The sequence below is a fragment of the Schistocerca americana genome, chromosome 1, assembly GCF_021461395.2.
Source record: "Schistocerca americana isolate TAMUIC-IGC-003095 chromosome 1, iqSchAmer2.1, whole genome shotgun sequence".
Lineage (NCBI taxonomy): Eukaryota > Metazoa > Arthropoda > Insecta > Orthoptera > Acrididae > Schistocerca > Schistocerca americana.
Genome location: NC_060119.1, coordinates 60,985,556 through 61,010,579, shown reverse-complemented (window position 1 = coordinate 61,010,579; position 25,024 = coordinate 60,985,556). Strand labels below are relative to the sequence as shown.

The window sequence follows — 25,024 nt, the reverse complement described above, 5'->3', positions numbered from 1 at the left end:
CGACCATCATTGGCACCAAGGCAGAAGCGACTCTCATCGCTGAAGACGACACGTCTCCATTCGTCCCTCCATTCACGCCTGTCGCGACACCACTGGAGGCGGGCTGCACGATGTTGGGGCATGAGCAGAAGACGGCCTAACGGTGTGCGGGACCGTAGCCCAGCTTCATGGAGACGGTTGCGAATGGTCCTCGCCGACACCCCAGGAGCAACAGTGTCCCTAATTTGCTGGGAAGTGGCGGTGCGGTCCCCTACGGCACTGCGTAGGATCCTACGGTCTTGGCGTGCATCCGTGCATCGCTGCGGTCCGGTCCCAGGTCGACGGGCACGTGCACCTTCCGCCGACCACTGGCGACAACATCGATGTACTGTGGAGACCTCACGCCCCACGTGTTGAGCAATTCGGCGGTACGTCCACCCGGCCTCCCGCATGCCCACTATATGCCCTTGCTCAAAGTCCGTCAACTGCACATACGGTTCACATCCACGCTGTCGCGGCATGCTACCAGTGTTACAGACTGCGATGGAGCTCCGTATGCCACGGCAAACTGGCTGACACTGACGGCGGCGGTGCACAAATGCTGCACAGCACAAAGTTGGCCATTCAACGGCCAACACCGCGGTTCCTGGTGTGTCCGCTGTGCCATGAGCGTGATCATTGCTTGTACAGCTCTCTCGCAGTGTCCGGAGCAAGTATGGTGGGTCTGACACACCGGTGTCAATGTGTTCTTTTTTCCATTTCCAGGAGTGTATTTACAATACATCCTCTTCTCCTGTATTCTTCCCAGCCTCAATCTCTTCTAAGCCACTGTCCCCATACCCTCTACCCACCCGTTTGCCATTCCTCTGTCCTGGCACCCCTCCCAATCATGTTCACTGTACACCAAACCTCACCTGCTCTGATAACCATGTGTCGCAAGCCTAACCCATGCACCTGCCAAAGCTCCCTCCAAATTATGTGTTCAGCAAGCACTGTGTGTGTGTGTGTGTGTGTGGGGGGGGGGGGGGGGGGGGGGGGGGTGGCACGGGCACATTCCTATACATTTTTGTATTCTAGCTTGTGAAAGGATTTATCCCAGAAGGTAGCATGGTTTTCATTCTGTTTTGCATTTTTCTGTCAACAACTCAATGCTTCAGCTATGTGGTGAGTGGTTTCCTTTACTTCTAAACCATTTACATTCTGCCATAACTTTCCTGACTGAAACTGATTATGAACATTTGTAAAACACAGACACTTTTTGTTTCAGTAAAATGAATTCCAAAATTAAAGTAAAATATAAGTTAGGAAATTTCAAAATTACCAGGTTGCAACAAAAACACACAAACAAAAATTAACACAAACACTAGCTTTCCTAACCATAATGTCATGCATACAGAGCACCCAGTCGTCCACTTGACCTTTGATTGTGTTCAAATTTCTGCTTAATCCCTGGGGTTTGTTACTATCAATCTGTTCTCCTCTTTTATTCATTGAAAGAAACTCTGGTACAAAAGCTACCACATATCTGACATTGTATGAATCATTATCATGAGGAAATTAGGAATTTTATATTCTCATGTCTGATGTTAGATTCTGTATCTTGTTCCATATTGTAATAACTAGAGAAAAAAAATATGATCACCTAATTCATCTCCATGCGTCAGCTACAAATGTAATACGTATAGTATATCCTCAGTAAATCCATTACAGATTAATCTACAATGCACATTCTCCTGAACAACAGACACAGTGGCATAGGCAACCTATGTCACCAGCTAGTTTAGGACTAGTCTTAAGAACAGAACTTTTGTAAATTATGTAAAACTTCTCATTTTCAACTCTGACATTATTGACAAGTATATCAATAAACAGAGGGCAAGGTGCTCATAGTGCAGTCAAATAATCTGCATAAAATGTGAAGGAAAGGGGCCACAGACAGAAAGCTAGTATTAAAAAAAGACAAAAGAAAAATTTGTACTGCATATTTGAAATATGATTATGAATGTCAAAATCCTACAATAGGCTATACAACCTGCCAAAATTTACTACTGAGGATTGCAGCTAAACCTGCTGAGACTACAATTCAATTTACATGTAATGCCCAAATGGTCAGTAATCATTGTGACAGTGTGTCTCACTTTCTGGCAGACAAAATTAAAGCCACAAGATCATTCAGGTGCAATAATTACTAATCTCCACTTATGCAGAGTAGGAATTGACACAGGGACATCATTCAGTGCAGACAGATGGTCTCAATGCCACATACCATACAGCAGCCATCTCTTCACATACACATAAAATTACAGTGACCACTGTAATTTAAAATTGAAATTATTGAACCTAACATTAATATACCGCAGCCATGCTAAGGAATGTAAGCTGCTGACCAATGAGTATTTGCAGCAAATGCAATGAGCACTTCACAACCGCCTGTGGAATAGTGAAGACACAAGTCATCTGCATCATGCACACTTTGCTGGTGTATGTTGTACATAAAATCAAAGAAAGTAATCAAAAGATACAAGAAATTAACTGTCAGCCTAAAAATTCATCTACTGATGCATTTAGCAAGGGTACTAGAGAGCTCTGAGAGGAATTATGATGACCTGAGGCATGCAGAATAACTGCCAGACTTTGGCACAATCAATAAAAGCTGCATGAAAATACAGAAAATTCAGAAACTGGTAAGATCAAATCATGCAGAAACAAATACTGATGTTATGGAAGTTAAAATGAAGTTGACTATCACCATCACATCCAGTGCCATGGACAAGAATAATGTCACAAACGAACAATTCCAGTCTTTCCAACTGACAGGCAACATCCATTGTTTGCATTCGTAAAACAATTTAAAGATGCATTGGGACAAATACAACAGAATAAGCTTCTGCATTAGCTAAGTGCAACAAGAAGCACAGGCATAGGATAGCCATAAGGAAGAAGAACGGAGTAATTATGAACCATTTGAATCAAACACAAAATTCATTCAAGAAAACGAGAATTATCAAACAGAATTGCTGGTCAGTATTTACTATCAGGCTGCGAGATATTTGTCCTAACTTTCCGAACTACTTGGGAGGGATAGGTTTGGGAAGTTGAAAAAGGAAGGGCACATCACTTAGATCCCGTAATGGGAGGGACCCATCCATTATGAGGACAAAGAGATGAATGTGAAAGGAGAAGCATCAGAGAAAGGAGACTGAATATAATACATCAGTAAGCAGAGTGCCAGCTTTTGCCCAGAAATCATGACAAGGTAAGTAGTAAAGATGGATTAAGGGGAAGAGAAATGACCAGTACAATTACGAACTAGGAAAAGGGAAGATGGAATGAGATGGGAGTGGAGAGAGGAAAGGGATAATAATGCAGACAAAAAAGTAAAATACTTAAATGAAAATAATAAATACACTGAGGCGCTGAAACTAATGGGACACCACCTACTTTCGTGTAGGACTTCCTCTTGCCTGGCATAATGCAGCAACTCAACATGGCATGGACTCAACAAGTCATTGCAAGTCGCATGCAGAAATACTGAGCCATCCACAAAAAGGAGAGGAATGAGGAAGACAGGCGGGTGTGCTGGCAGAGGGCAGAAAATAAATAGGGTAGGAGACGAGAATGGGGAGGAGATGATAGGACAGAGGAGATGCGGGAGTGGAGAATATGTTGTAAGGCTAATTCCCATCTGTGCACCTATGTATTACAAATATGAACAACTTAAATTGGAGTGATCACACAGATACCATTGTGTGGAAGGCGAACCAATGACTGTTTTGTTGGCAGAACACTTAGAAGATGCAACAGGTCTACTGAAGAGACTGCCTACACTACACTTGTCCATCATCTTTTGGAGTAGTGCTGTGCTGTGTGTGATCAGTACCAGATAGGGTTGATGAAGGACATTGAAAAAGAAGCAAGTTGTGGTGACAATCATAAAAACAAAAGCATTGGTGAGTTGCAGCATGATGTTTTCATGAAATTTCAATCAACAACTTTCTCCTATGAGTGCAAAGATTTTTTGTTGATGCCTACCTATATAGGGAGAAATTATCATCACAATAAAATAAGAGAAATCAGAACTCACGTGTAAAGATTTAAGTGTACATTTTCTCACCTATCGTTCGAGAGCGGAACAGAAGAGAAATAGTCTGAAGATATTTCAATAAACCAGCTGCCAAGAGCTTAGGAATGAACTGCAGAGTACTGCTGTCGATGTAGATGTAGACGTAATGTCTCATTCGTTTTTGCTTCTAATGAGTCCTTACTTTTTGCTACCCATGAATAGTAGAAAGTATATTAAATGAAGAAGGATTTCAGTTTGTGAGAAGACAAAGAGGTTTGCAGCAAAATTTAATGCATTTTTCATAAAAATATGTATAACTTTCACATTAAGCACAAATAAGATGAAAGCTGGGAAAAAATGTCAATAACTTTTCTAAAAATATGAATATTTGCAATGGAAGAAATAATTTATAATAGCAAGGGTGTCCTGAGATTTTGCATTTTTACATGGTGTTTTATTCCCTCTTTCCCTTTCTTCATGTGTTTCTTAATAGTGTTGAGTTTGAGAAAGTTTTTTGCCGTACTTGTTGCGATTGTTTATAACAAGGTACTGCATGAAAAAGAAATGCTACACAAATATTCTGTCAGATCTTGATAAGAAGATTAGGAAGTTGAATGACAAAATATGTCTCGCGTATAATTTTGACTGACACTAGGGATTTCTTCCTTCTCCTCTTTGTCACTCTTGCAACTACGAGGGCTATCCACAAAGTACATTACGTTTTGGAATTAAAAATAAATAAAGTATTGGAAATTTTTTTTATTATATACAGATGAAAGCCACACTTAAATACTACTTTTCTACATAGTTGCCATTTAAATTAAGGCACTTATCGTAGCGATGGATGAGCTTGGAAATTCCTTCGTCGTAAAATTCCGCCGTCTGCACCTTCAACCCCGTGGTTACCTCTTCTTGAAGCTGTGCGTCGTCATCAAATCGCTGCATAGCCAACCACTTCTTCATTGCTGGGAATAAGTGGAAGTCGCTCGGTGCCAGGTCGGGACTGTATGGCGGATGAGGAAACAACTCCCACTTAAAAGATTCGAGAACTTCACGAGTGGCATCCCCCCCATGAACCATGGACCTTGCCGTTGGTGGGGAGGCTTGCGTGCCTCAGCGATACAGAGGGCCATACCGTAGGTGCAACCACAATGGAGGGGTATCTGTTGAGAGGCCAGACAAACATGTGGTTCCTGAAGAGGGGCAGCAGCCTTTTCAGTAGTTGCAGGGGCAACAGTCTGGATGATTGACTGATCTGGCCTTGTAACATTAACCAAAACGGCCTTGCTGTGCTGGTACTGCGAACGGCTGAAAGCAAGGGGAAACTACAGCCATAATTTTTCCCGAGGACATGCAGCTTTACTGTATGATTAAATGATGATGGCGTCCTCTTGGGTTAAATATTCCGGAGGTAAAATAGTCCCCCATTCGGATCACCTGGCGGGGACTACTCAAGAGGACGTCGTTATCAGCCTGAGAAAGAAAACTGGCATTCTACGGATCGGAGCGTGGAATGTCAGATCCCTTAATAGGGCAGGTAGGTTAGAAAATTTAAAAAGGGAAATGGATAGGTTAAAGTTAGATATAGTGGGAATTAGTGAAGTTCGGTGACAGGAGGAACAAGACTTTTGGTCAGGTGATTACAGGGTTATAAATACAAAATCAAATAGGGGTAAGGCAGGAGTAGGTTTAATAATTAATAAAAAAAATAGGAGTGCGGGTTAGCTACTACAAACAGCATAGTGAACGCATTATTGTGGCCAAGATAGACACAAAGCCCATGCCTACTACAGTAGTACAAGTTTATATGCCAACTAGCTCTGCAGATGATGAAGAAATTGATGAAATGTATGACAAGATAAAAGAAATTATTCAGGTAGTGAAGAGAGACGAAAATTTAATAGTCATGGGTGACTGGAATTCGTCAGTAGGAAAAGGGAGAGGAGGAAACATAGTAGGTGAATATGGATTGGGGGGAAGAAATGAAAGAGGAAGCCGCCTTGTAGAATTTTGCACAGAGCATAACTTAATCATAGCTAACACTTGGTTCAAGAATCATAAAAGAAGGTTGTATACATGGAAGAAGCCTGGAGATACTAAAAGGTATCAGATAGATTACAAAATGGTAAGACAGAGATTTAGGAACCAGGTTTTAAATTTTAAGACATTTCCAGGGGCAGATGTGGATTCTAACCACAATCTATTCGTTATGAACTGCAGATTGAAACTGAAGAAACTGCAAAAAGGCAGGAATTTAAGGAGATGGGACCTGGATAAACTGAAAGAACCAGGGGTTGTACAGAGTTTCAGGGAGAGCATAAGGGAACAATTGACAGGAATGGGGGAAAGAAATACAGTAGAAGAAGAATGGGTAGCTCTGAGGGATGAAGTAGTGAAGGCAGCAGACGATCAAGTAGGTAAAAAGACGAGGGCTAATAGAAATCCTTGGGTAACAGAAGAAATATTGAATTTAATTCATGAAAGGTGAAAATATAAAAACGCAGTAAATGAAGCAGGCAAAAAGGAGTACAAACGTCTCAAAAATGAGATCGACAGGAAGTGCAAAATGGCTAAGCAGGGATGGCTAGAGGACAAATGTAAGGATGTAGAGGCTTCTCTCACTAGGGGTAAGATAGATACTGCCTACAGGAAAATTAAAGAGACCTTTGGAGAGAAGAGAACCACTTGTATGGATATCAAGAGCTCAGATGGCAACCCAGTTCTAAGCAAAGAAGGGAAGGCAGAAAGGTGGAAGGAGTATATAGAGGGTTTATACAAGGGCGATGTACTTGAGGACAATATTATGGAAATGGAAGAGGATGTAGATGAAGATGAAATGGGAGATAAGATACTGCGTGAAGAGTTTGACAGAGCACTGAAAGACCTGAGTCGAAACAAGGCCCCGGGAGTAGACAACATGCCATTAGAACTACTGATGGCCTTGGGAGAGCCAGTCATGACAAAACTCTACCATCTGGTGAGCAAGATGTATGAGACAGGCGAAATACCCACAGACTTCAAGAAGAATATAATAATTCCAATCCCAAAGAAAGCAAGTGTTGAGAGATGTGAAAATTACCGAACTATCAGTTTAATAAGTCACAGCTGCAAAATACTAACGCGAATTCTTTACAGACGAATGGAAAAACTGGTAGAAGCCGACCTCAGGGAAGATCAGTTTGGATTCCGTATAAATGTTGGAACACGTGAGGCAATACTAACCTTACGACTTATCTTAGAAGAAAGATTAAGAAAAGGCAAACCTACGTTTCTAGCACTTGTAGACTTAGAGAAAGCTTTTGACAACGTTAACTGGAATACTCTCTTTCAAATTCTGAAGATGGCAGGGGTAAAATACAGGGAGCGAAAGGCTATTTACAATTTGTACAGAAATCAGAATGCAGTTATAAGAGTCGAGGGGCATGAAAGGGAAGCAGTGGTTGGGAAAGGAGTGAGACAGGGTTGTAGCCTCTCCCCGATGTTATTCAATCTGTATGTTGAGCAAGCAGTAAAGGAAACAAAAGAAAAATTCGGAGTAGGTATTAAAATCCATGGAGAAGAAATAAAAACAATGAGGTTCACCGATGACATTCTATTTCTGTCAGAGACAGCAAAGGACTTGGAAGAGCAGTTGAACGGAATGGACAGTGTCTTGAAAGGAGGATATAAGATGAACATCAACAAAAGCAAAACGAGGATAATGGAATGTAGTCAAATTAAGTCGGGTGATGCTGAGGGGATTAGATTAGGAAATGAGACACTTAAAGTAGTAAAGGAGTTTTGCTATTTAGGGAGTAAAATAACTGATGATGGTCGAAGTAGAGAGGATATAAAATGTAGACTGGCAATGGCAAGGAAATCGTTTCTGAAGAAGAGAAATTTGTTAACATCGAGTATAGATTTAAGTGTCAGGAAGTCGTTTCTGAAAGTATTTGTATGGAGTGTAGCCATGTATGGAAGTGAAACGTGGACGATAACCAGTTTGGACAAGAAGAGAATAGAAGCTTTCGAAATGTGGTGCTACAGAAGAATGCTGAAGATAAGGTGGGTAGATCACGTAACTAATGAGGAGGTATTGAATAGGATTGGGGAGAAGAGAAGTTTGTGGCACAACTTGACTAGAAGAAGGGATCGGTTGGTAGGACATGTTTTGAGGCATCAAGGGATCACAAATTTAGCATTGGAGGGCAGTGTGGAGGGTAAAAATCGTAGAGGGAGACCAAGAGATCAATACACTAAGCAGATTCAGAAGGATGTAGGTTGCAGTAGGTACGGGGAGATGAAGAAGCTTGCACAGGATAGAGTAGCATGGAGAGCTGCATCAAACCAGTCTCAGGACTGAAGACCACAACAACAACAACACGAGTGGCATTTGCCGTGTGGGCCCGGGCATTGTGGGGAATCAGCAAGATCTTTGAGCCCAACTTTCCCCTGTGCTTGTTTTGTATTGCTCTTCTGAGGTTGTGCAGAGTTTGGAAATACCGTTGAGAGTTTATTGTAGTGCCTCTTTCCAGGAAATCCACAAAAATCACACCTTTTCTGTCCCAAAAGAGGTAACCACGTGGTTGAAGGTGCAGGCGGCCGAATTTTATGACGAAGGAATTTCCAAGCTCGTCCATCGCTATGATAAGTGCCTTAATTTAAATGGCAACTATGTAGAAAAGTAGTATTTAAGTGTGGCTTTCATCTGTATATAATAAAAAAAAATTCCAATACTTTATTTAATTTTAATTCCAAAATGTAATGTACTTTGTGGATAGCCCTCATATTTTTCTGCATCTTTATACACTGAAGAGCCAAAGGAACAGGTACACCTGCCTAATATCGTGCAGGGGCCCCACGAGCATGCAGAAGTGCCACAACAGGATGTGGCATGGACTCGACTAATGTCTGAAGTAGGGCTGGAGGGAACTGACACCATGAATCTAGCAGAACTGTCCATAAATCTGTAGGAGTACGAGGGGCTGGAGATCTGTTCTGAACAGCACGTTGCAATCTACCCCAGATATGTTCAATAATGTTCATGTCTGGGGAGTTTGGTGGCCATCAGGCCTGTTTAAACTAAGAAGAGTGTTTCTGGAGCCACTCTGTAGCACATCTGCTCCTGTGGGGTGTCGCATTGTTCTGCTGTAATTGCCCAAGTCTGACGAAATGCACAACAGACAGGAATGGATGCAGGTGATCATACAGGATGCTTACATACATGTCACCCGTCAGAGTCATTTCTAGACGTATCAGGGGTCTCATATCACTCCAACTGCACATGCCTCACACCATTACAGAGCCCCCACCAGCTTGGACAGTCCCCTGCTGAGTTGCAGGATCCATGGAGTCATGAGGTTGTCTCCATACCCGTACACTTCCGTCTGCTCGATACAAGTTGAAATGAGACTCGTCCCACCAGACAACATGTTTCCAGTCATCAACAGTCCAATGTCGGGGTTGATGGGCCCACATGAGGCATAAAGCTTTGTGTCATGCAGTCATCAAAGATACTTGAGTGGGCCTTCGGATCTGAAAGTCCATATCGATGATGTGTCATTGAACGATTCGCACACTGATACTTGTTGATGGGCCAGCACTGGAACCTGCAGCAATTTGAGGAAGGGCTTCACTTCAGTCATGTTGAACGATTCTCTTCAGTTGGCACTCTTCCCAATGTCCGATTCTTCCAGAAACTTTTCCCAGTCACAGTGATGTCGGAGATATTCATGGTACACTTGTGAAATGGTTGTACAGGAAAACCCCCACTTCATCGCTACCTCGGAGACACTGTGTCCCATTGCTTGTGCGCTGACTATGACACCACGTTCAAACTCACTTAAATCTTGATAACCCTAATTCCATTTTGTTTTGAACTTGATTATGTCATGCCATACCCCAGGTACACTGTGATTGAATGTGAAATTTAGTTGTTTTTGGCATGTAACTCCATGGTTCATTTGTAAACCATAGTTGTGTTAACAGGACGAGCTGCAGTCGATGTACTAAATAGTTATTTAACATATTTTTAAACTGAATGGTCAGGAGAAAGAAAAATAGGTAAGTCACTTTTTTCGAAAGTGAGTTATTGCTACACTTCATTTCAGACTGATCATACACATCTGCTGCTATGCTAAACTGCAGGGGGGGGGGGGGGGGGGCAAGGATATCCAGATATATTAGCATTCAAAGTTTTGCTGTGGGGCAGAAAGAACTGGTTAGTTAAATTTTTCAGGGGAAAGAAACAGGCAAGTCAGTGGGGACTCATCTGCTCATGAGAGAGCACAGTCCCCCTCCTGCCCAGTAAACTGCAGTAGAGCAAAAACAAAAAGCAGATGTCTGTCTGCATCGACTCTGCAAAAAATGTATCCTTGCCAATATGGTAACCAGTGACCAGTGACATTTACTTTAAGCAGCAACTTGCGATCTTCTTGCAACAGATGAATCTGTGTTTTGTGTTTATCCTGAATGCACTGCACAAAAGGGCACAAATGAAGTGAGGTCTTCCTTTTACACTTTGTCACTCGTACACTGGATGAGGACACTGAAAACCTATATGCAGGAATGGTCAATATTCAGGGATAGGACAGGGATGAACGTTTGAAGCAAAAAAGTCTAGTAAACTTGGACTCTTAAGGCATACCTTAAGAGCTATGAGTACTTATTCAATAGAAGAGATGTGTTTCACATAGCAAAGATAAAGAAAGTGGTCATTGCTCTTAAGGTAGCCATGTTTACTGGACATATTTTTCTTGTTTTGTCTACACTATCACCTTTCAAAATATGGAAAGCAAGAAGCTTGCAGCAGAAGAGATTTGTTTCACACTATGGAAAATGATCATTCATATCATTTCCCTGAATGATGAAAGTTCCACCTGCGGCATCTTATGTATTTTGTGGTTCTGCTGGCGGTCAAAATAAAAACTTCACCGCTTTCCACATCATTTGTACTTAAGAGAGCAACAAAAATTTTGGATTAGAGAACACAAATGCACTGATGGGAACACATGATGATTTCAAGGAAATGATCACAGCATCCAGATGGGAGCCATCCTGTTTGACTGTGATGAGTGTTAATCAAGAAATGGAAAACGCTATTTGACTCAAAGTATACTGCGAAGTGGCGTTTCAAACTCAGGCTGTTAAGATATCATCATCTGGATCCAGCAAATGCCATATGCTGAAATATCAAATGACATAATAGGGAGGAATCCAAACTGGCATAATAACGGCACCATGCTAAATGTGATTGATGGCTGGGCTGTGTGAGCTGCCCATATCAGCTAATAATAGTATTTTTAACATGTTCTTTGAATACTTTGTGAAGGTAAAATTCAATACACATCCACAAAATACAGACCGGTCCTGCAACATAACTTGGGCTGCAATGCCATCCACTGTAGTAATCTCCAAATCATCAATAGCCTTGTAAATAGCCTTGTAAATGGTGAAACAGGGACGTCATCTGTATCGCCTAATGGAGCACGGCATGGCTCAGTGGCATAAAGACTGTGCTCGAATCGCCCGCAGCCTCTTGGTAAACGTAGGAGGCTGCACGCTTGGGCAATGGCAGCTCTATGTTCTGTAACCACAGTCGAGCTGCGCGGAACAGCTGAGGAAACCCAGAGGGGGCCCCAGAAAATTTCCGTGTTAAGTGACAATATACTTTCTTCAAAACTGTAAAACTTATCATTTATTTGAATGGTAAAGGTTTTATACACTGGCGTACAACTTGCTGACACTTTAGGAAACAAAAGGATCAATCCAAATGAAGTGGTGCAATAAAAATTAAGTTGGTTGCTTGACCATTTTTAAATATTTTAACCTATAATTGAGAAGTTCAAAACAGTTTTCAAAACAAATTTGCCTTTCATCTTTACTGAATGGCGGCCATTTTCATTTGTAAGCAGGCGACGAAGTTTCAGTTTAGCAAAAATATGAATATCTCTGCACTGGGTTAAGTTACAGCATTGCAACTGACATGATTGTTTTAAGAAAAGTGTCCTCTGCAACATTGTCTACTACACAAAATACCCTAAATTCAAAAATAACCAGTCAAAATAACCTCCAAAGTTTGGTATCCAAATTTACAAAAATCCAGTTTTTAGACCCGAAAATAACAAACAAGGTGTCACATTGTTGGAATATTGTGCATGGACAACAAAAGGAAAAACTGAGACACCTCAAGATATCAGCATATCACCGGGAAAGCCTGAATGATTACAACAACTTAATGTAATACAGTAAAAAAGGTCATGCCTATCTGAAAGATTACAATGCAATACTTTATAGTGTACTTTACAAACATGAATGGTAATAACGTTTCCCACGTACAGAACTGTTTCTATTCTGTTCCTTTGTCCAATGTATGTGTCATCTCATTCAAGTTTGAGATGTTGTAAAAAACATTAGTTTCTGCAAGACCAGAAAAGCTTTGGTGTTAAGGTCCCTTAGTCTCTATTAATGGTCCAATGCAAATCCTAAATCATATAAAGATACAGAATTATAATATGTCCCCGAAATTATTTAGTTTCTCCCAGGATAGTTCATATGCAAAAGGTGAATGGCCAGACTGGAATACATAATAGGTTTGCTGGTATATGCTATCTGTCTACACTCTTTTCCAAGCAGTGGCTGTATCATCTCAACTCTAGTTGTTTTCATATCACTTTAGCAACTGATGTGTAACTGCAACACTACTCTCCTTTCCAAGTAGTATCTACCAGTAAACTCCAGATTCTTTAAGGAATCAAACACCTATGTATAACATAGATTCAAATATCAGATTACTTTACAAATAAGTTTGTGTGTTAAATATTTGACAGTAAGGATGTAAGTGAGAAAAAGTTTAGAAAAAATCTGAAATCGTGCTTAAAGTTTGCTGGAAGTCGCTTAGTGCTATCATTCTCAAATACTGGCTGAATGAAGTCCATGAACTTGTGCCGCCTCAAAACAAACACATACTTTCTAACTGTAATATTTGTCTTAGTGTGTCAGACTTTTAACATAAGGCTGTGTCTTGTACTGAGTAGATTATGACAGCATTTTAGGTTTTTCTTTAATTTAGTCAATAACTACATGAAATATTGAAAACAATTTTTGTTGTCCTTATCCCGCAACTGGTACTGGATTATGGGTTCCCAACAGCCTTTTTGTGCGAAAATTGTCCTGTATCACTAATGTTGTACTATAGGCACTGGAAAATGGTCTCTGACCAAATTGGTCATATATTAATATACAATTAAAAATAAATTATAAATCAGCTTCACATATTGTACTGTCATTTCTTTGATACTATCATAAGAGAAAATTAACAGATAACACTTTCCCTATGGAAAGGTGACTGAATATGCCAATAACTCAAAAGTGACAGCAGACCACATGACAAATTTAAATAAAACAGAAAATAAAAAAATAAAAAAATGAAATAAAGGTAAAATGACTTACCATGTTTTGATACTACCGGGGTAACATCATCTAAAGGGTGTGATAATGAAAAAATTGTAGGTGGATTTTCATCAAATTCATAATCAAAATGAGGTGCTGAAACATTTGTTGCTCGTTCAAGTAGGAGGCCGTACTTGCACGGCCATGCTGCAGACACCTGGAAAGAAATCGACAAACCTCAAGATGTTTTTCTTGTCTTTTTTTTAATTTCAGACATTTATTCTTTCCATGGAATTTGTTCGAATTTGGGCTCCTAGCAGACACTGCCGTCCATATAATCCCCTTTAACTCAGTAATCATGCACACACAGGTGAGCAGTACGCAAGAACTGGATGTGCAAGTCACTCATGTGTTGCTTCTTCCATTAATAAGTTACACCTCTACAAAATTCTCATAATGACTGCCATTTCAGATCTGGGTTACTACAGTTTCATGCTACCAAGATTCCTGTTCAATATTTCAGAATAGTTATTTTTACATTATTTATTTTTAAATGATACAGAGACTTATTTTCTGCTTATTTATTTATTTATTTATTTGTTCATCCAAGGATCATCTCACAATGGTATATCAATTGTTACTGTAATACAATGAAAATTAATGGCTCACAATATACACATAAACAGAATACGTAAGTATGCTTTATGAGGATATGACAGGGGGTCAGATTTTACATACCATATAGTGTTTTCTGTATTTAAAATCAGTTATTAACTATAGCATAGACACAGCTTTTTTTAAAACTTGGGATACTGTTTTTCTGCAGAAAATAGCCAACATGAGAAATATTTTAAAGAGTTATTATAACTAACTACAAAGTCAATTATGTAGACAGCAGTAACCCAGAAACAGTTCCATAAATCACCAACAATGTTACACATGTCTTGCTAATATTTGTGTACCTTGGAAACATACTGGGTTGTATCTGAGCAGAAATCATGAAGAGATTTCTGAAAATAACTATCTTTTCTTTACATAATAGTAAAGAAGAACATCAACAGTGTTCTGGAAGGCAAGAAACATTGTACTTATCCTTGTAATCTCAGCTGCAAAAATCTGCTTTTAATTTCACTCCTGCCAGTCAGTTTATTCAGGTCTTTTCTGTTGACAGTAAAAGTAGCCTCTTATTCTACCTGCTATCAGTTTTAACTTTATAACACTACATTCTAAAAGCTGAGTCTCAATCAATTGCAACTGCTTTGCCCCACTGTCAATGCTACTCCTATAATTTCACTCAACAGCGGCAACACTTATTTTTCACTAAAATACCAAATAGAGAAACTATACATGAAAAAGGATGGACATCTGCTTGCCAACAGTTAGTAAAGGAATAACTGGAGTCTGATTGATAACGTACAACAAAAGGAGAAGAAAAAAAAAAAGATTGAATTTCTAGCATTTAAAATTTCCTTCTTCCTTTGGTGGAAGAAGGAGACTGGGAGGGGGGGAGGGGGGGAAAGGTAAGTTGTTAAGCTCCAAACCAGCCCTAAAGGACATATGAAAGGTACTGAAGAGTTGTTAGACTTAGCATCGATCTAATAGCCAAGGGTAAAAATACTCACAATAGCTGCAGGAAACCAGTATATCGAGGAATGAATATAAGGAGGAGAAGAAAATTACAACAATAAAAGATGTGACCAAAACTAGCCATAATAAAAAGAATGTTACTGTGATTGTATCTAAAAGCAATACAAAGAAACAACCAGTAATACCACCCATATTCTATACAATATACAAAGGTGTTAACAGAAATCAGAGAGAAAGCAGTATGTGAACACAGAAGAAAGGGAAACCCCTGAAAGAGAAGAGAAGAGAGAGAGAAAGAGAGAGAGAAAGTAGATGAAATCAGCTAAAGCAATCTGTATGGCAGATAAGTAAAAATATGAGAGGCAGTGCCTGTGTTCAAAGTAGTAAGCACAGGTGTTTGCAGGAGAGATCAATGCATCCTGGAAAATACGGTTCCAAACTACAGAGATAATAATAGGATCTCCCACATGTACACATATCTCATCAATTTAATTGTAGTTAATTTATGATTAATTTTTCTAGCCCCATACTTCTCACTGTCCTTCAATCCTATTTCATTTAGATTTTGCATTCTCCACCTTCATTTATATTCTCTTTTGATGCCCCTTGTGAAATTTTATTTATTCATTCCCCCTTTCCTAACATTTTGTTACCCTATTTTTACTCTTGATTTCTGTGCAGTCCTAAAGCATCAACAACATACCGACCATTGCCACACTGCAAAATGGCATCAAGAAGGTGCCGACTCACGCACCAATGGGAAGAGCAGGCAGTGCCACACCTCCAGGTGGACAGAGTTCAGTGCCTCTGTCAATACTCATTCAATTGTGGTGCGTGTTACAGTGAAGGACAATGCGCAACTTAAGGTTTTTCAGGTGCGGCCTGCACCTCACACACTTAGAGACAAAGTTACAAGTAAACTTCAAGAATGACAAGAAAATGGTGCTATTGCTCCTCTCCAAGCCAGTCAATGGGTTGCTCCCTTAGTGATTTTACCAAAGCCTCCTGGAAGACTTCATCGTTGTGTTGACTTTAAATCCGCCATGAATCCACAAACAATAATTGATACTTACCTGTTCCCTCGTCCTGAGGAATTAATGGACAGGCTTGGTGCAGTCCACTATCTTTGAAAAACTGACTCATGCAATGTGTATTCCCAAATTCTGCTGGATGAGGAGTCTTGGAAAGTGTTTGTGGTCAACACACATTTAGGGTTGCTCAAATTTTTGCGCTTACCCTTTGAGAGTGCTCGCCATACAGCACTAGTACTTAGAACAGCTTACTGCAAAAATTCCATTATGTTCAAATTATTCGTACGATATTATAGTGTCAGGACATGCACCACAAGAAAATATCAGTAACATTCATCTGCTTTTTCATGTGTTTTCAGCTGCAGGTTTGAAGGTGCCCTTATTCAGCCTGAAATACAGTATTTAGGCCATGTTCTTCATAGCCAAGGTGATCATCCCCTTCAATCACATTTGCTGGCCACCCGGGACACAAAACGGGATTGCAGTTAGTTCTCGGAAAGTTGAAATGTTATATCCGATTTATACCCAATGCAGCCCAGATCGGGGCTCCATTGCATTGGTTGCACTGGAACAATGTGCCTTTTGTTTGGATCAAATGGTGTCGGGAATACCTTGACTGATAAATGCCTTGTTCATTTCGATCAAGCTATGTCTATCGTTTTCACAGTGGATACTTATTCGTATGTACTCTCACAGTAATCAGAGCTGTACTCTCACACAAATTTGTTTCACTGGACAGACCGATTGCTTTCGCTCCCAAATTATTGCCAAGACTCAATGTAACTATTCGAGAAGGAAGCACTCACTATTGTCTATAGCATGACAAAGTTTTCACCATTATCTGGTGGTCAGAAGTTTTACCTAGTGTCGGATCATAAGCCAATTCAGTCTTTGTTTCATCCGGCCAAACCAGTTCCGCCACACAAGGCTCAGCTGCAACATTTGGCATTGTTACTGTCACAGTATCACTATGAAATATTGTACCGGCATGCAAATGCTGACACCCTTTGTTGCCTTCTTGTAGGTCCAGTTCTGAATTCGATGCTACTGCCACATCTTGTTGTCAGATCGATGTGCAAGAACCTGAGCTTTTACAGACTTTTTCACTGAACTATAGGAAAATTGCACAAGGCATAGAAGCAGACTGTGACTTGAACATTTTGTGCACCACATCTGTTCTGCTTGGCCTCATTCAGTGCAAAACATTCAGAATTCCCCTGTGCATCGATATTTTGCTCGTCGGCATAGCCTCTCCATCCAGCAAAGTGTGATTTTATTGCGAAATGGCTCTGGACAATCGGGGCGTGCTTATTCCTAAAATGTTTCAGAATGACTGGACAATCACGCGTGCTTAGTCCTAAAGAGTTGCACAGAGATGTGTTGCAATGGCTCACCAAGGACATTGGGGAACAGCATGCAGAAAATACTTAGTGTGCCAGCACTGTACTTGGCCGGACATGGACACTCACATTGAACAAATGATGTCACAGTGTCATGCTTCTGCTGAGAATCCACCAGTGCAGCCGCAAACGTGGCAATAAGTGCATATTACCATTGCTGGTCCCTTCGGGAACACTTGTTGACTTATTGTTATAGACTCTTTTAGCATATATCCATTTGCAGTGGTCATTAACTCAACTACATCCCGTAGTACTATTCACCAGATGATGGGAGAGAGAATGATTCTTCGAAATTTGGGTGCTTGCTTGTATTTAATTCAAGGTCCTGCTGGGTTGCTGCTCTGTCATCAGAACCAGATTCATGTTTGTCGCTTGAAAGATTCTTCTGCAGATTTTCTGTCCACAGTTTTGCATCCTACTGGGATCTCGAGGCCAGCACGGCCGCCCTCAGGTGCCTCTTCTGCACGACCTGTGGAACCGATGAAGCTGAACCCATCGCCTTTACCATTACAGCAGCTCAACTTCCCAGCACTCATTCCGGCAACTGCTGTGGATGCATTGCCATTATCATCACCATCCTCTCCATTTTTCATCGGACTATCTGGGGAAGAGGCTGGGCACCCTTTCAGGGGTTACCAACTGACATTCCCCTCGGAGCACGGGACGGATGTGGGGGAGCAGCCGGGGGCTCAGTGTCGGTCCGAGTTGTGGCTCCCTTCTCCTCATGCCACCCAGCTTCCTGCCTTCCCGCCTGTTGTCGTAAATGGCTCCCTACACAACAACACTGCGACATTTTGGAGGGGAAGAAGGTGCAGTCCTAAAGCATTGACTGCACACCGACCAGTACAGCACCGTGAAACAACATCAAAAATGCACTAACCTGCATGCCACCAGAAAAGGGGGCAGCATCATACCTCTAGGAAGACAGAGTTCAGCACCTCCTATCAACGCTGATTTAACCAGCCGCCCATCACTGTTTGGCCCAGTTTGGTTGCAGACATTGAGACCATCAGCACTGAGTATTAGGAAAAAGATACTTAGCCTGCGTTCTACAAGTAGTAATAGACTGTATAAGTAACTGTACATAGGAGGCACAAAAGCACATACCTCAAGTTAAGTTTTATTTATTTTCTTTTTAAAGTTGAAGTATTGTAACAATCTGAAAGTTTAACGTACAGATGACCTGGATTCTTGCCACCAGTCAATGTAACTTCTCTCCTTCCTTGTTTGTGTCAGTTCCGACACCCACAGCAGCTGACACAACAATATCCGTCTGAAAATTATTTCTTTGAAAGTTAGCATTCATCTCTGAGCAACATACTGCCTACAACGCATTTTCCATACACTATACCATAAATCCAAGTAACTAATGCAATGACATTTCTGATCCTTTTCCCGCATCATGTCTCTGGCCACATCTAGTGTGTGAAGTTATCTTCTTTTAATCCTGCACTTTTATGGTTTTCATCAAGGTTTCTTAGCTCTCTCTCTCTCTCTCTCTCTCTCTCTCTCTCACTTACCTAATCAAAGAACAACTTTAGTACTATTCCCCCTCTCCCCTTCTACTTCTGTGCATCATCCCTGCTCTAACACCACTCCTTTCAACTACTGGTAAGCAAGCATTCCTTATGTGTCTCTAACAGTATGTTTGAGTTTTCTTACTCAGTACTTTGAATTAAACTACAGGGAAAACTTACAACAATTTTTCGCTTAATAACAAATATAAGAGAAAACAATATTATGACAGGAGAGAGCTTTTATTAGGTAAGGATGGAAACATAATTTTGATTGGCTTTCAAGTACTTGACTACCTTGAAATCTCAGCAACAAATTTGAAAGAACAACAGGTCACATCAAAGTTTTGTCAAGGAAAACAAGTCACTATAGCTGGGAGAGATATGAAATCTGGTTCAGATTCCATTTGTGTACTTTTACCCACCCTGTTCTTGCATTCAAATATACACGGTGCACCATCTTGGCAGTTGTGTACATGTTGCAACCAGAGGTCTTGCACATTCCTTTTGTACTCCATTGTGTATGTTTTATATGTACGTCCATGTGATACATAAATAAGGAATGCAAGAGGAATAGTCAGAAAGTTTTAATTATCAACTAGAGAAACTCAAGTTGTGTTCTGCTGTTACTGCTCCTCTATGTATTCATTCTCCAGTGTGGAACATTTATCTCAACAATGAATGACATGGTGCAGGCCTTGGTTGTACTACTGAAAAATTCTGTTGCATAATAATTCAAATTTTAGAATGCAAACCTATCAAAGATATACTGGAATATCTTGTAGCCCTAATTGCTTTGCACCCAAAAATGCATACTTTTAGCAGGAAAACATTTCAGTTAATAAAACATCTGAAACATAAAATTTTGGAGTCTAGAATATCCTTTGAGAGTGGTAGTAGGCTACACAGCAGAAACATATGTGCCTGAAATTCTCCTCAGAAAATATAACTTAATATTAATGTCATTTTAAGAATATACAGTCAATAGGGAAATGAAGTAACTTCACTGTCAGAGATGTAAAAGTACTGCTCCCAATTTTTGTATTTTATATTGTGAAATGAAATGATTGTAAGGCATTACTTGTTGGATGACCCCATCTGGGGTTGTTCAGTGACATAGTGCAAGTCTTTTTGGTGACTTGTGCATCAATGATGATGACAACACAATGCCCATTTTTGTTACTTGCTGTCTATTTTAATATTATGTAAAACCCTTCCTTAATTTCTTAAAGTGAGCATCATAAACAATGCTACAGTCACTCACCACTGAGCAATAGTAGAATACAATCATTGCATACGGTCTCCAGTTGGCCTCCAATAAGTAATGTTCCACGGTCACGTAGAGTCAGTTGTAGGAAGTTCCACGAATTTGGTAACATGTATGAGGAGCGGTCATAACAGTCTTATTATCATCTCAAAAAAGTACAATTATTAATTAATCATTGGTTTCATCGACTGTATTCCAGCGAAACTGTTGTGCACAGTGACTGTGATGCAATTCAAACAGGAAGAAAGTCAGCAATCAGTCGCAATTCAATCTGTACTTTATTGCACATCTAAATTTCAAGTACAGTATAGCTATCATCAGTGTATATGAAGCAAGTCATGCAGACTCAGCTTACAAAACTATTGAGTCTACATGATGCACTTCATACACACTGATGATAGCTATACTGCAGCTGAAATATAGATCTGCAATAAAGTGTAGACTGAACTGCGAGTGACTGGTGACTACTTTCCCTTCTCAATTATTTGTTTGTAATTGTATGTCAGCAGTACCGCCACAGTACCATAGCACACCTCTAGAGGAGCTAAAGCAAACTTGCACAACTCTTTGATAAAACACAGTAGTTGCAGCAGCAGCAGCAGTAGTAGTAGTAGTCGTCATCTTCACAGATTTTATTCCCCACACTTCCTTCAATTACAAACTGACAATTTCTTGATGCCTCATGATGTGTCCTATCAACCAATCCCATAATTTTAGTCAAGTTGTGATGCTAACCTCCTTTTTCCCCCCATTCGATTCAGTGCCTCCTCATTTGTTTTTTGATCTACTCATCTAATCTTCAGCATTCTTGCACAGAACCACATTTCAAAAGCTTCTGTCTTCTTTGTGTCTGAAATGCTTCTTATGCATGTTTCAGTTCTATAAACAGCTACATTCCCGACAAATATCTTCAAAAAAGAATTCCTAACACTTAGTTTTGTAATAGATCTTAACAAATTCGTCTTTTTTGGAAATGTTTTACTAGCAATTGGCAGTCTGCCTTTTACAGCATCATGTGGTAACATAATGTAATGTAACGTAATCTTTTTCGACAGCAATGGAAAATGGGCTGCTGTGTCAGGAAAAATTCAGACAGTTAAAGAAGTCAACTGGATCCTCCTGATACAGCTGAACATTTTCTTCTGTTGCTGAAAACAAATTACCTCACAATACTTAACTTCATCAGTAGCCTGAACAATTTTGTTTTGTATTTTTTTTTTTTTTTTTTTTGGCTTCTCTAGTGGCATGATACAGTACTGTGGTGGGGGCTATTCAATATACACCAGGACCACACACATGAACCTGTAAATGAACAAAAATTAATTAACCAACTTCATATTTTATGTGAAAATTAAAAGCTTATTACTAACCCACACATACTTTATAAATTGCCTCTTGTGTAAATAGAGTAGACTCTTATAAGTCTTTGCAGATTTTTGATCTCTTTTGCAATAATAATTAAACTTCTTGTTGGCACAGTGACTATCATTAAAGTGTTTAGTGACAATAAATAAGCTTTAAATGAACTTTTAATTCTGTTTTACTCCAAAAAAAATTCTTGGGTTTGTCACATAGTCCGAGTACAAGAATATCTCATCAACACAACTGTTCGACATCTTCTATTGGTAGTAGATGCTTTCGTCACTGCTACAGGATGTGACAGGTGATAATTACACATTGTCATTGAGATTCATCTGGCCAGAAGTAGGAATTACGCACGCATGGGAAGGCGGCAACAGCTGGATGGAAGCAGCATTCATAGTGACTCCTACTAAGAGCTGAAGAGAGGGCTTCCATGTATGCACCAGGGGATAAATGTGCTGCCAGACACACTCAGAGGATCTGGTTCCTTCTCTTTTCAATTAATGGCAGCCAGTACCACATAATCCCAGAATGATGATGCTGACAATAAAACCTGTCTTCTTGAAAAACACATAATGTTCTTTATTCAGGCAATGCTCCGCTGTAACTGATTTATCAGGTTGGTCCAGATGTGTATATCACTGGTGTTCAACGCAATGTTCTTGTATGGTGCGACACATCTGCCCTGTATAAGATTTCCTACACTGGCGTGGGATCCTATATATGCGGTGATTTCTAAAACCAATATCAACTCTGACCAAAAACAATCAATTCCTCAGTTTTGCTGATAGACAAAAACTACACTTGATGTGCCTCTTTAAGGATTCTTTCCACGATTGAAGACATGCTGCCAAAATACAGCAAGAAAGCAATTGCAGTGGGTGCCTCAGCATCTTCATTTACATCCATACATTTGCTTGGAACACATTGCATATTTGTTTATCAGAAAAACCATTCTGTTGGAACACTGCTCTTGGGTGTTGCAGCTCACTTGGCAGTCTGTCGGGATCTGAGACAATTTATGCTCTATGTACCAGGAAGCATAAGACATGTCCACATTGTGCAGGGCGATGACACTTTTTGCCTGCAAGTAACTCTGTGTTAGATGGTTTGGAGTAGACACTATGTCCCAGCATTCAGTACGTTTTTCTTCCAACAATGTCATCCGGGAATGGTAAGCTGCCACCTTTCTCCAATTCCACAGTAAACTGTATAGTCCGATAGAGTGAGTTAAAATGCAACAGAAACATAGGTAGGATGAATAGGATGTGTGACTGCTGTGTACGGACGCAGGAGAAGTTGGCCACTATTCGCAAACAGCTGAACGTGTTAATGGCCGAGGTCAGCCGTCTTCAGGCTGCTGCCTCGGAGTGTATCGGCAATGGGGAGTCTGGTGCATCGCATGGTACACCCGAGGTGTTACATGCTTCACCCACTGTCCCTGCTGTCGAGACATCTTTGCGGGTACCGGGCACGGTTGGGCCACCCTCTCCCCAAGGGGAGTGGCGGGTTCAGCGGCATTCGTGGCGCACGAGGCGGAGGGTCAATGTGGAGGCTGGCCGTGTGGCATCGCCCGCTCTGCCTGTTGGTGAACATGTGGCCACTCCTTCAGCAAGGTTCGAGCAGGCACATGGGGTGAGGGGTTTATTAGTGATTGGTAGCCCCAACATTAGGCGGGTGATGGAGCCCCTTAGAGAAATAGCAGAAAGGTCGGGGAAGAAGGCCAGTGTTAATTCTGTCTGCTTGCCGGGGGGTCTCATCCGAGATGTGGAGGAAAACCTGGTAGAAGCCAACCTTGGGGAAGATCAGTTTGGATTCCGTAGAAATGTTGGAACACATAAGGCAATACTAATCCTATGACTTATCTTAGAAGATAGATTAAGGAAAAACAAAACCCACACTTCTAGCAATTGTAGACTTAGACAAAGATTTTGAAAGTGTTGACTGGAATACCCACTTTCAAATTCTGAAGGTGGCAGGGGTCAAATACAGGGAGAAAAAAACTATTTACAATTTGTACAGAAACCAGATGGCAGTTACAAGAGTCAAGGGGCACGAAAGGGAAGCAGTGGTTGGGAAGGGAGTGAGACAGTGTTGTAGCCTATCGCCGATGTTATTCAATCTGTATACTGAGCAAGCAGTAAGGGAAACAGAAGAAAAATTTGGAAGAGGAATTAAAGTCCATGGACAAGAAATAAAAACTTTGAAGTTTGCCGATTACATTGTAATTTTGTCAGAGACAGCGAAGGACCTGGATGTGCAGTGAAATGGAATTGACAGTGTCTTCAAAGAAGGCTATAAGGTGAACATCAACGAAAACAAAACGAGGATAATGGAATGTAGTTGAATTAAATCAGATGATGCAAAGGGAATTACATTAGGAAATGAGACACTTAAAGTAGTACATAAGCTTTGCTATCTGGGGAGCAAATTAACTGATGATGGTCGAGGCAGAGAGGATATAAAATATAAACTGGCAATGGCAAGGAAAGAGTTTCTGAAGAAGAGAAATTTGTTAATACTGAGTATAGATTTAGATGTCAGGAAGTCTTTTCTGAAAGTATTTGTATGAGTGTTGCCATGTATGGAAGAGAAACATGGATGATAAATAGTTTAGACAAGAAGAGAATTGAAGCTTTTGAAATGTGGTGCTACAGAAGAATGCTGAAGATTAGATGGTAAGATCACATAACTAATGAGGAGGCACTGAACATAATTAGGCAGAAGAGGAATTTGTGGCACAACTTGACTCGAAGAAAGGATCAGTTGGTAGGACATGTTCTGAGGCATCAAGGGATCACCAATTTAGTATTGGAGGGCAGCATAGAGGATAAAAATCGTAGAGGGAGACCAAGACAGGAATATACTACGCAGATTCAGAAGGATGTAGGTTGCAGTAGGTACTTAGAGATGAAGAAGCTTGCACAGGATAGAGTAACATGGAAAGCTGCATCAAACCAGTCTATGGACTGAAGACAACAACAACAACAACAACAACATATGAAAGAAGTGAAAATTTTCCAGTCTGACTTGGATGATATTTCAAAGTTGTGCAAAGATTGCCAACTTGCTTCAAAAGTTCAGAAATGTAAAATTGTGCACTTTGCAAAACAATAAGTAGTTCACATGACTATAATATGAACGAATCCTAATTGGATAAGTCAATTCATACAAATACCTGAGTCAATCTTACGTAAATCCAGTGGCAGACATTAGTTTATTCCTAAGATACTGGTAAAATGCTATCAATCTAAAAAGGAGACTGCTTACAAAATAGTTACATGAGCCACATTAGAATATTGCGCACCTACACGGGACTCATACTGAGCAGGATGAAAAAGGGATATAATCATAGAAGTATGCAAAGGACAGACTGTTAAGAGAACCAGGACATGGGTTTTATATCACCTCTGGCCAACTTCTCGGAGGTGAGTGCACCATGATTAACAGCA

At 40.4% G+C, this 25,024-nt stretch overlaps 1 protein-coding gene across 3 annotated transcripts in view; it reads right to left on the bottom strand.

Annotated features, from left to right (window-relative positions):
* Positions 1–25,024, bottom strand: part of LOC124547995 (anaphase-promoting complex subunit 1) — a 374,510-nt gene that overhangs the window by 306,505 nt on the left and 42,981 nt on the right. For all 3 annotated transcript variants that reach the window (XM_047125147.1, XM_047125148.1, XM_047125149.1), the window contains exon 5: positions 13,472–13,628. In XM_047125147.1, coding sequence (XP_046981103.1) covers positions 13,472–13,628 — 157 coding nt within the window. The remainder of the gene's footprint in view (positions 1–13,471; positions 13,629–25,024) is intronic.